Source organism: Dama dama, chromosome 21, assembly GCF_033118175.1.
Source record: "Dama dama isolate Ldn47 chromosome 21, ASM3311817v1, whole genome shotgun sequence".
Classification (NCBI taxonomy): domain Eukaryota; kingdom Metazoa; phylum Chordata; class Mammalia; order Artiodactyla; family Cervidae; genus Dama; species Dama dama.
In genome coordinates, this window is record NC_083701.1 from 33,723,466 (window position 1) to 33,736,658 (window position 13,193).

The 13,193-nt window shown below is 39.8% G+C and overlaps 1 protein-coding gene across 11 annotated transcripts in view; it reads right to left on the bottom strand.

Moving 5' to 3' along the window:
• Window positions 1-13,193, bottom strand: part of NCOA2 (nuclear receptor coactivator 2) — a 283,865-nt gene that overhangs the window by 53,568 nt on the left and 217,104 nt on the right. For 10 of the 11 annotated variants that reach the window (XM_061123460.1, XM_061123465.1, XM_061123455.1 and 7 more), the window contains 2 exons: window positions 5,859-5,962; window positions 1,321-1,498 (listed from right to left, as the gene is read on the bottom strand). In XM_061123460.1, the coding sequence (XP_060979443.1) occupies window positions 1,321-1,498; window positions 5,859-5,962 (282 nt within the window). Of the gene's footprint in view, window positions 1-1,320; window positions 1,499-5,858; window positions 5,963-13,193 lie in introns of those variants that run through there. The other variant, XM_061123466.1, reaches the window with a different exon arrangement.

A 13,193-nucleotide genomic window follows, 5' to 3' on the forward strand; every position in this document is an offset into this window, starting at 1 on the left:
TACCATCAGTATTCTTAAAAGCTTATTTACATAAAGGAGACTACATAGAATAAGCAAAGAAAAAAAGACCTCTTATTAACTCAGGTTAATAAGTAATTTGAAAGTATAAAAAAATACAATATAAAGTAAGGCAGAGAGCTCTTTAGACAAGTGAATAATAATAGTGAATTAACAAGTACAGGTCCTTTGATGAAGTCACAACATTACTGAAGAGATTTGAAAATACTAGCTATTTGAAATAAGAAATCCCATTTTCTTATTCATTTACTAGAGAATATAATAAAAGGATCTCACATTTTGTATTACTGTTGCAGTCACTTTAAACAAAGGGTTATCCTATTAAAAGAAAAGCTAGCCATAATGGAATGTGAAAGGACCTTTTCCTATTTACTGTGGTGACAATGAGACCAGCTAGTATAAACAGTTTTAAGAAAAGGAACAAAAATATTTGCTAACTCAGGACTTGACTTTATCCTCTACTAAAATATGCACCTCTTTTTAGCCATGAAGATGTTCTTAGCATCATCAGCTTAAGTGAGAATATTAAAAAAGAGCACTTAGTGAGTGGGAACAGTTATGCTCCCCAAGCAGCCATTGAGGTGGGCCCATGCAGTGAATCACCCACTTTAAAATATGGCCCTTTGTGATCACGGACACTTTTGGGCAGCATCTCTAGGTCAAGATGAGGAGGGCAGGAAGGGGCAGCAGTGGGTGGGGAAGAAGGCAGTGCACGGCCATGTCCCCTGCAGAGCCACTGAAGGGTCTGTGAAGCCAAAGAGCCCATTTCGGGCTCCCAGGCTGAGAGCATCCGAACCGCGACACGCCACTTGTTCCTTCACATTTTATTTTTAGAACGTCGTATACACCCACATCATACTCTTCACAAGCCTGGACTCAAAATAAACTCAATCTCAAGCTTCTCCTGACCTTCTACTTCTTAAGTGGTCATGGAGAAAAAGGACAAAACAGAGTCGGCTGGCACTGGATAGGGTGGGAGGCAATTGGGCACTGTCTTGAAAAAACCCACCAAACAAACCCCATGAAAATAGTTGCCATATGACTGCTTTCCATATGAAGTCCTTTCACCTACTTTAAATATAGGGTCAAAACGATCATTCATAGACCAATATCTACAGATGGCCTTTTCTCCATGACTTCTAAGCGTAAAACATTTAACATAAGCATCTCTTAAAACAGTTACTGTTATCCCCGACAGACGTAAGAGAGTTTGGTTTCACCTCCCGCTGGCCAAGACGATGCGTGTGTGGGGGCGGGGGTGGTGTGGGGTGGTGAGGAGAGACCCGGAGGACATTCATTTACCTATGGACTTTGGCAGCAGGTTTTTGACGAATTCAGTGTGGTCCCCAACGTGCAGAACGCTATAGACACTTTTGTTCATCAGCTCTTCCTGGTTATACCTTAGGTACTGTGTCACATTCTCTGAAACAAACACAACGTTGCCTTCCAGGTTCACTACAAAGAAGAACCCATCAAGGGCCTACGGGAAGAGGCACAAACTATGTTAGAAAGACTGCAGCGGAAGGCCACGTGCAACTGTTAAGAAGGGAACGGTCCTTTTAAGAGAAACATGATTCACTCATGGAGAAGTAAAGAGATCTCTCTCCCCCCTCTCCTCGCATTCAGAAACAACGAACACATTTTTCTTGGTGAGATGATTCCATCTTAGAAAGTGGGACAGAGCCTACATCAGGGTTTCTTGTCATAAACTAAATGACAAACACTCACCCTGTTACTTTATCAGGAGATAATTACTGCCACGTTAAGAGTATGCAGGCATTTATCTGTATTTTCTGAATGAGATGGATGTACTCCACAAGGCGGAGAACAACTCGTATGTTACTGATCCAGTTCAGAGCTATTACTTTACTTTGGTATAATTACTCGTGGAATACAATGTGAGGGAGAAGTTACTGATAATTTCCCACAGTTTAAGGATAAATGTCAAGGGAAAAAAAATCAGAAAATTTTTCTAAGCTGCCAAGTCTTAAATGAAAATAATTGAAAATGATCTCAGACCTTTTAAAGCAACATCAATCCCTTATTGTCTGGTGTCAGTGGGGGAAGGTTCTGGGAAGTGTGTCTCTGATGTGACAAACCTGTCTTCCTGGGGACCTCAGGCTGAGACTACACAGGGCCTTGCGGTTTAAGTTTCTAACACTGAGGGAAAGAAAGTTAACTAATTGTGCCTGGCTGTATTTCTTTACTCTCCAAGTTGTTAAGACATAGGTTCCTAAATCACTGGAGAGCAGGAGCATTTTTCCTGTGATGGGTGCATGGTTCACTTTGCTATCATTCCGAAACAGATCAGGGAAGGAGACAAAGGGTGGAGGATCATTTCAGGACATGATAGTAGATATCGACACATTTACTGAGCCTTAAACACACTGTGTCATTTTTACTTTTTTATTTTCTTGGCCGTGCTGTGCAGCTTGTGGAATTTTAGTTCCCTGACCAGTGATCAAACCTGGGGCCCTTTGCAGTGAGAGCGCAGGGTCCTAACCATTGGATTGCGAGGGAATTTACCACTGTGTCATTTTAACATTCACAATCCTGTAAGGAATGTTCTCCCTTTGCCAATTTACAGAAGAAGGAAAAACTGAGACTCAAAGAGGGTAAGTGATTTGCCCAAGCTCTTGCAACCAGAGCTGGGATACAAATCCGGGTGGACTGACTCCAAAGCTTGTGCTTTGATTCCCAGGTGGCACAGAGCTCTCCCCCAGCGTTGACCCAGAGCGCCTTCTTGTCACGGTCGCCTGGACAATGCAAAGTCTGGGCACTCAGTGAGTTTCTCTTCGTTTTGCCTCCTTTCCCTTTTTGATCCGCATTTGTCAGAGCTGTTTTATGGATCAGGGAGCGATTAGGGCTGGATGAGGCTTGATAGCGACCAGGCATTCCTTGGATCAGGGCCAAGGGGTCCACCCAGTTCATGCCAGTTTCTTCAGGCTGTGTATTTACTAGTTTTTCACATGGATGTTTCATGGACACACCAATATAACAATGTGCATGAATGGGGCATAGTGTTTTACTTTTTCCTCTAGTTTGCTTTTTCCTTAAGTTATTATTTAACAGGCTCTTATTCTGTGAGCTTTCTTTGAAATATTTCATCTTTAATTCTATTTTCATGACAAAACTATGCACTGTCTCAAATTAGAACTGACCATACGGCAACAATGAAAAGTTCTTAAAATATATACATATATGTATGTATGTGTATATATATACATATATATGTATACACACACACACGTATATACATATATACAGACACCATTTTGTTTTAAGCTCTTCTTAAATGTTCGCTGTGATGTTCCCACTGGTGTGCAAGCCAAAGCAAGATTGTGTAAATAGCTTTCTATGATAGGTTGGCACCAACTGTTGGAAACCTTGTGTAAGTGTGTGCGCATGTGTATATGGGGTATGTAGGGAGGGAGGTCAGGAAGTAAATCAGTTGATTAGTTATGTACTAAGTGTTCTTTTAAACTCACAGCTTTAAACATACCTTGAACAGGGATTGTCATGATAATATTATCTACGGGTCACTTTTGGATGTGCATGTGGCTTCCTACTGCTTTATACAATGGTAAAGATATAGTGGAAAGATGAAATTAATTCACCTTATAAAACTATTTGTTTTCTTAAAGCTCACTATGATATGCTCTGATGAAAAAAAAAACTGACATTTAGTTTTGTTGCCTAGCAACTACTATGCTATGATGTAAGTATGAGTGTGCATCAATGCCTAGAATGGCTCAATGAGAGCAAGTTTTCTCTGTTTAAATTATTATATGTTAACAGGGAAAAGATGCAAATTCAAACCTTAAGTCTCTAGATTCAAAGCATTACCTCTCACATATTTAGCACTGAAGTCCTGCTATACAGGTGTTTGCTCAATGCACTGAATTCTCAGAAGACTATTTTGCAGCAGTGAAAATGTGGATTTGATCTTATGAGATAAGATCCGTTGACATCTAGCAATCTGATTTCTGCAATTAATGACCTTGCTCTCAAAGAGTTTGAGTCATAGCCTTGTGATTATTGCCAGCATCTCTTTTTAGAAGCCTTGAAAATCTTCCCAAGAGCTTCCACCCTACTTTAAGTCACCCCCAATGTAAGTAATAAACACAGGTATATGGGATTTTCCTAACTGTAATAATTACAATTCCCCATCATTTCCAAATGAATTTTGTTTCCAGTTCTTTCATCGAATTCTAAGAGTCCGCCTAGTTAAGGGTTTTCTCAGCTGCTTCTAAGAACCAAGTAGGAAGCAGCACTCTCTGGCCTTCCAGTGCCTTGTCAGCTCTGGAAAATCAGGTTAAGTGTGTTTTTGCTTCTTCTCTAAAAATTGTCATTACATGTTTTCAAGCCAGTGATAAAAGAGAAATAAGCAGGGCCCAACATAGGGTCCTTTAAAGTCTTTTGGCCAGCAGGCTAGCCCCAAGGGTTGAATTTTGTCATCTCTAAAAATAAAGACTGGGTCAGACAATCTTTACATTTTTTTCTGTGTCTCCCTAGCCCCATTATACAGTAGATTTTCACAGAATTAGACTTTCTAAAAATAAAAATCATCTTATGCGCCAACTGGTTATCTTTGCTTTAAAAATCCTAATTTCTTCTATATGTGCGGTGGCTGCCAGTGAAGCAATTCTACAACGGCAATGCTGCAGACCTTCTGGCCATGTGATAATTTTCAATCTCATCATATCATCAGTAGAGTAAATTATCCTGAGAACTGACATAATTTATGTCTCAGGGCTCCTCTGCTTCTTGTTATATATTCACTGACATTTTTTTCCCCTCATCTTACCATAGCCTACATCCAGAATTTTAATTTTGGAATAGGTAGAGCAAAGAATTTGATGCTTAATACTGTACTGGGTTAATAAAGTAAGAAAGTGGGACTTAACAAATTCTAGATAGTAGTCTGGGCAGGAAGATTCCTAAAGTTAATAAAGAAATGGCAGTTAATCAAGAAGGAGGAGATATATGCAATCTCACAGCTGATTCACACTGTTGTACAGCAGAAATGAACACAACACTGTAAAATAATTACATATTATACTCCAATTAAAAAAAGGTTGGCCCCCCTCAAAAAGAAATGGCAGTTAAGACCACCCATTGCAGTGATGCTTATCTTAAAAGTTCTGAATATTACTTCAATTTTTGCCTTTATGAAACCAATAATCTAGATTCATGTAGCATAAATAAAAAGTGTAAACCTCCATTTGGTCCTCAAATTTTAGCCTGTACACATAAGTATCTGTACTTGCACAGGTGAAAATCTAAGAATTCTGGCAACATTTCAAAACACAATTTATCACAGAATTTAACAGGACTTGTGAACATGAGTGCTTGTGAAATGAATGCTCAACTAGCACTTAAAGTTGGTCAAATTTATATTCTAATCTAGTTATAATTTAATTCTATATGATCAGTTTGAAAGGTATGTAAGCTGGAACCAGGAGTAAATTTTAGATACATATTAGTAAGCTCAAGAGGTCAGTAGTACTTCCATCTTAAGAGTGAAAAGTAAATGTGAATTAGCCTTAAATTATATTCACTTAAAAATGAATTTTTTTTTAACTTTTTATTTGAGATTGGAGTTTAGCTAATTAACAATGCTGTGATAATTTCAGGTGGACAGCCAAGGGACTCAGCCATACATATACCTGTGTCCGTTCTCTCCCTCAAATTTCCCTCCCATGCAGGCTGTCACATAACACTGAGTAGAGTTTCCTGTGCTATATAGTAGGACCTTCTTGGTGGTCCATTTTAAATAGAGCAGCATTCACTGAAAGATTAAACGGAATACTGGGAAGATCAACAGCAGGGTGAAATACCTCCAGCATCATTGGCCCCAGCGCATCCTTGTCGATGACCCCCTGCCCGGTGGACGATATGTCTGACTTCTGCACTTCATCGATGTTGGCAGCTGCTGCTTTCTCTGCAACAAACACGAGTGTGAATTAACTGGTGTGCTATTTCAAGGACAGAGTGACACAAGAACATTTTTACTGTTATGACTTAAAAAAAAAAAATCTTCAGCAGGATCAGATCAGACTGTAAAGAGTTAGAGAACATCCCTGCTGCCATGGCACAGGAGAAACTGCTGGAAGCTGGAGCTAGAACATTAACTTTTCACCTCCAGGACCTGTGGCTCAGAGCCCCTTTCAGGCTGCCGATAAAATGAGTTTAGAGGTTTCATGTCAGTCCCCAACAAGCATTTTTTTTTTTTAAAAGACTGCAAAACCGTTATATGCTGCAGCACAATAAGGGCTTTCTGCAGACTCCCCAGGCAGGTATGACTGACCGGCAGCCCGTAGTTCAGGCTTCAGGAGAGAAATCAGAGATATGTCTCAAGGAATAAAAACGAATCCTGACCACTGCTGCTGCTTCCACGGGACACTCCTGTGGCTATTGGACTGTCCCACCTCTTGTCACCTTCACATTTAGAATAACCAGAAAACTGGCCCCTGTCTGGAGGAAGGTGCTTAACGACATGAGGCAGAGAGCAAGACACCCTATCAGGCACTCGGAGAATTTCGATGGCAGCCCTTTCATCTAGTTCAGAGATGCGTAGCCTGGGCTCCTGGACTCAAATGGGCAAAGCAACTTCCCACCAAGCCTGGGAAGACATTCCGTCATGGAAAAGGCTCGTGGAAGAAACAGATGCACAGTCATCAATGTATATGCAAATGGATTATTTCGAGAACACCAAGAAAAGTTTAAAGCATAACAAGATACATCTCAACAATTTGCTAGAAAACAACACAACACAATGTGCCAATTATTTGTCCTGGAATAAATTATAGCCTTGTTTACACTGCATGTTATCACTGTAATTAAATGCAAGTCAAGAAAACTGTGAGGATGAGATGGTTGGATGGCATCACCGACTCAATGCACATGAGTTTGAGCAGACTCTGGGACATAGTGAAGGACATGTGCTGCAGTCCACGGGGTCACAAAGAGTCGGACACGACTGAGAGACTGAACGACAAAGAAAACTGTAAATCAATTCAGTACTCAGAATCAACTTGCTTTCATGAACTTAGCAGACCCTGCTTCTTTTTTTTTTTTTTTGTAACAGAAGATTTTACACAGTATTTGTGAAAGTGTGTAAAGCTTAATTTGTACCTGGGAGCCTATAGAAAATAATTAGGAATTATGCAAGCCCTCCAAATCTTGATGAAAATCTTCCACATGCATATGTATCAGTGGAAAAGGGAAGAGGGCCTGTGTAGTTCAAGTCTCAGCTCAGCCACTAGTACAAGTCAGAACATGTCACTTCAACTTTTGGAGGCCTTAGTTCCTGCCTTCTTGCTTCATGGGCTGTGACAGGAGTAAATGGGATATGTAAAACACACTTTAAAAACCAGAAAGTAAGGGCCTTCCCTAGTGTTCCAGTGTTTAAGACCTCCCATGCAGGGGGTATGGGTTCAATCCCTGGCTGGGGAATTAAGATCCCATCTGTCGTGCAGCACAGCAAAAAACAAGGAAAAACAAAATAAAAAACCCATAAAGTAGCTTACAAATATAACTTACTACTAGCATATCTGTCTTTATTAGCTGCTCCTGACTGAGTTCCAGAAGCAGAGGTCAGAAGCAGGGAGTATCTGTTTTCTCAGTGACTCTGTGACATTCCTGATTCACCTGCTTAGATCTGAATAATTGTGACCGGCTATAAATAGAGCTGTGACTTGTCTAATAGCCTTTATAACTCAGCATGTGAGGATGTGCTAGTCCTCCCTTCATCTTCCCTTGCTGCCCTCCCCAGCTGTCGACTGTAGGTCCTTCGCCCTAGCTGCTGGTTTGGTCTCAGCCCAGCGCTTCAGTCATTCTCACCTGGGGCAGGTGGGATCTCAGGCACTCCTCTGCCCCCTTCCCCATTTTTCCCAGAAATTTTTTAATTGCCAAATAACCCCCAAGTAAATACATATTGGGGCATACTCTCCCCACCCCGAGTTCACTCTGAGAAGCTGTATATTTCTCTTCAGTTTCTGCTCCCTTCCCCACATCAGTCCAGGGACAGGACAGGCACCGTCAGCTGCTGCTTCACCTACTTTTCCTCTGATTTAACAGCCCTGCCCTGTGATGTCTCTGCAGGTTTAGGCCTAAAGGATCCCTGAGTTTCATGACTACTGAATCGCAAAAGTCATGTAATAGATATTATAAATGTCTGTGCCTTCCCTTTTATTTACTTTTTGTCTTCAGCGTGGTGGCATTCGGGTGTAGGAGTGTTAAAACTGTGCAGACTGAGTAATCCTCAGCCTCATTTTAGGGCAAAATAATACAAAATGACAATGTTTCTGATAATCCATTTCCAAGTCCTTTGGTAAAAAAACCTGAGGAACAGTTGATATACAATATTAAATCAGTTTCTGGTGTGCAATAAAGTGATTCAACATTTTTATACATCACAGTCCACTTCAAGTTGTTATAAAACATTGCCAATAAGCCTTGAATTATATATTACCTCTGTGTATCTTATTTCTCAAGTCTTTCAGAGACAATCAATATACTTTGTGAGATATTTACATTTTGAGGATCTGATTATCATGCTGAAGACCCCAAAGTTTCCTGAATCCATTCAGTATTTTGTGGAATTAAAAAATTCAAACTTGGAAAAACTCAATCATGCAGGTTCCTAAACAGTGACAGACTTTTAGACTGGAGTATTCCAAATGTTCTAGCAATGTGTTCAGGCACTGAATTTTTGATGCTTATCAGAAAATACAGAGCATGAGATTATCATTTTCTTTCATCTTTAGGAATCTACAGATCATAATTTAGGTTAAGGGCCTAAAATTTAATGTAAGAGATGATTCAGAGGGGGCAAAACATGTGTTTGGGCTCTACTGGAAAGCCTGGATATAAAATAATTATCACCCTGAAAAACTGCAATCATTAACCATGTCATTCTTTCCCTCTTTCTAACATTCACCTGATACATTTCTGGAAGGAGAAAAGCAGCAGTGAACAGGCGCTCACAGAGAATGCAGGGCTGGCATGAGGAAAACCGGCTAGGAATGCTGTCCATGTGTCTCGGTGTCCTGCTATGTGTTCAGCCATGCTCGCGGTCCAGGTGGGATGAAGGGTCCTTGTGGGATGAGAGGGTATATCTTGCTGGGGGCAGGGGGTAGGGGGCATCTACTGAGTCAAATGAGAACTTAGGGCTGTACAGTGAGGAACTAACTTTAAATTCAAAAAAGAGATTTAAAAAAAAAAAAAAAAGGCTGGACAGAGCTGAAAATACTTCACATCCCCGGTAGTGGTGTTGGATTCTGTGGGTTATGTGAGTGCATGGCAAAAGCAACGGATGTGTGGCGTCTGTTCCGGGGGAAATCTCAGCCTGGCCTCTGAAACCAGTGTTCAGGAATGATGGCCAACAATTTGTCTAAGCTGGAATTTTAGGAATCCCGGACTCAGGATGAAAACAACAAAAATTTTCCCAAGGCCAATCTGAAATTATGTTAGTGTGCAGGCAAAGAAAATTCCAGATGAGGCCACTGAGTATCTGCAAGAGAACTTTTAAAATGTTCAATGTTCACACAATGCCATTCATATATTTACTCAGAGAATGGGAACTGTTCACTACTCATAGAATAAGTAAATAAGAAAAATAAGTAAAGAATGTAGGGTCCTTTATGCCTGTCCTCATTGAAGATCTATACATATTTATTTTTATTTATTTTGTGTTAACTTGTCATCTATTCAATGCTGTATTAGATTTGTGCTCTGGCAACTTCTCAATATTAAAATCTCAATAGTATGAAGTGATAGAAAATACACAGAACTATGGCTTTACCAAGGTAATCTGAATCTAACTTAAACTGGCCATGAATTTATATTATTTGGGTAATTTTCATGAAGTAATTACCACCTCTGTACAAAGTTCATTTGGGCTTTAGAGTCAAATAGGAGGAAGAAAAAAACTCCTTTGAGGTATCTTGTCATGTTACCCGGACATACATTGGTATTTTGTGGGAGCATTTCAAGAATGAGTATGCTATTTTTATGTCCCAGATATAAATAAGCTTAAATCCTTAGATATATTTATACTTCTGTAAGGACAGCCATTACTATACTAAAACATACTATTTAATATTTTTAAATTAGGCAGTTTTCTCAGTGGTCACAAATTATATTTACTTTTCTATATTTTGCATCCATTAACCATAAAAATATATTGTTACAAAAATATCCTTCAGTAAACTCCACAGTTTACTAAAAGATCATCCCAGATCGTTTCAAATGATCAAAACCTTACGAAATCTCATTATTATAGGTGGAACTCTTACACTGAAAAAAGAGATGATAAAACTGAATTTTCAGAGCCTACAGAAAGCTTTCTCCTCTGTGCCCTGCTCTCCAGTTCTTCTGCACTTTGACTATTAAGGTTGTTCTTTTTAGGTAAAGAATATGACCTGAGAGAGTGACAATGAAAACAGTAAGTCTGTCATTTCCTTCCTCACCACGCTAAAGACAAAAATGCCATGAAATAGCTTTAGGTCTTTGTAGTAGCCCCGTGTTACAAATGCAAAGCTCTGATTAAAGAGACTGTCCAAGGCTGCGGCTGTCATCTTTCTGCTACTGACCCTCCCTCCTGGGGGGGCTGCTCCAAGAGCGAGCCCATCCTTCTTCCCTTCACCGGCACTCTAGAAATCCAATACCAATTAATTAGATTTCCAGTTTCAAAGCAAAGAACAAACCCCATCTCTTTAGGGACTGTGTTAAGATGAGTCATACCACAAACTGGGAGAAAATCATTAATATTATATTCCATACGCTTTTCTTCATAAGTAATTATTACTTGTGCTTTCTCTCAGAACAAAAGGAAAGGTGAGTAGGGAAGCGTTTAATCTCTAGATATTTAAATGATTTGCAAATACAAAGTAAAATTTAAATTTCCTGGTGAGAACAGAAACACACAGAAACTGTGATTCTAGCAAAAAGTTTATTTATCCTTGGGAAAAAAAAGCATATATAGCCATTTTTAAAGTACGAAGTGATGTGTGTATGTTTCTTAAAGACCTTTACATATTCTTAGAGAACATCATTCATTGATTTTGGGTAACTTAGTGAATCTTATAACATTAGAAGGTCTCATCTACTTGTTAATTAGGCAACTGAACTGAGAACATGCACTCCCAGGGCCTTTCTGGAAAATATGGCCAGAACAGATTCCTGCCTCTCACAGGGACGGCAGCCATGGCCCAGGGGACAGTCACATAATTGCTCTAATTCCAGCAGCAGCAGCAGCGACAACCACCAATGACTTAGAAACCTAAGTGCTATTTAATGTCTGCCCATTAGAGGGACATGGTGATATGGTCATTACTTAAGAGGTTTACGCTCTTTCTTTTTCTCTCTCAAAAAAAATCATCTGAATATGGGACTTCGCTGGTTGTCCAGTGGTTAAGACTCCACAATTCCAATGCAGGGTATGTGGGTTCTATCCCTGGTTAGGGAACTAAGATTCCACATGTCATAAATACATAAAAAAATTAAAAAAAAAAAAAATCATCTGGAGAAGCCATGGAAAACTTGTGGAAATTATCTTTAAAAAGTCAGAATTGAAACAAGTTATCAGTGATTCACTCTGAAAAATATATAACCTGAAAAATAACCCATGGAGTATTTTTACATCTATGCATAGAGAATATTCGAACATTGCCCATGTTTGGATGCCCTGACATGTAACAAGTAAGAGTTGAAAAGTTGTTCCCAAGTTTGGTCAAGTATGAGGAGAGCTGCTTTTATGGAAGCAGTATTATTTAAGGTATTAGCACCTTCAACTAAAAGGGAACCCGATACTTTATGCAGGTTTTGTAATTAATTCCACTGCTTCAAAATGAGTGCACCCAGATACCTATCAATTTTTCAGAAGACTGACGTCAAAGACGAGTCTAATTACCTCCACAACAAATTTTAACACTTGAGTGGGAATACATCCACAATTTCCACCTTTTCCTGCATTGAGGATCTCAGGTGAAGCGACAGTCCAACCCAGCAGTGCTGGGACCCAGGCCGAGAGTGAGCAGAGAAGTCACTGAGACGATGACAGGCAGTTTCTGGCCAAGCACTACAGATAAAATATTACAGGGAAAGTGATGTAGCATCTCAAAGGTTCTAGAAGGTAAAACCAGAGAATTATGCATCTGCACCCAACTAAAATTAGAAAAGCTGCCATCTGGCTCCGTGAAGCCAGCAGCACATTCTTATTCATTAGGAAGCATTCTGCTAACATAAAAACACAAGGCCCTTCCTGTGCTCTCCAAATGTGTTTATCTTTTCAACATTAATGCACTATATATCATCGGGCTGCTGAAATCTCCTGCTGTGCATATTAAAAACGCACAGCTGCACTTTCTTTGGGAGTGGGAGGAACTTCGGCTCCAAGTCACCTCCCTCTCTTTCTGACTCGGGAGTTTGGTGTTACTGCACCATGGTTTCCCTTTGGCATGAAGGAACAGCAAAGTGAACCCATCTGAAGGATACCTCCTCAAGCCCCCGAGCAAAGCCTCCTGGCTCCCTTGCTTCAAGAGAAAGCAACAAGCTTGGTTTCATTTCCATCAATGGGAAGGTGTAACGGCTGACACGGAACCAACCATCATGCCATAAGTTTGAAATATGCACGTCCTACTTTGAAAACGAATGTACCGCACAGATCAGGAAGAGAAAATGGTAGCCAGAAAAGATTCTGGGTATAACTGGCTAGAGAATGCTTTTGCTTGATAGAACTATCACTGAATCTGCTATTACCAATGTACCATTTTATTTAGCACCCCACTTCAATATTACCTATCAATATTCAATGTATTGATAGGTAAAATTGACAGTGGATAACCTTTTGTAGTACACCATGCATGTATATAACTATTTGTCCAGAATCTTTCTTTTACATAATCTATATGTCTATGAGGTAGGACCTTAAATTTAAAGACAGATCCTGGAAGGCAAAGAACAAAAAGAAATCAGACACAAAGTCAACCACATCGACAGAGAAAAGAAAATTGTTTAAACTTGTGGCAACACAGCTTCAGAAGCACTGCAGGTAGATCAACTCAAAGGCAACAAGTACATGTCATTAAACCCAGGCTGTCAGGATTCATTCATTCTCCATTGTGAGAACGTCGGTCTCTGCCTGCATCTTCTCCAGCAATGGAGTATTA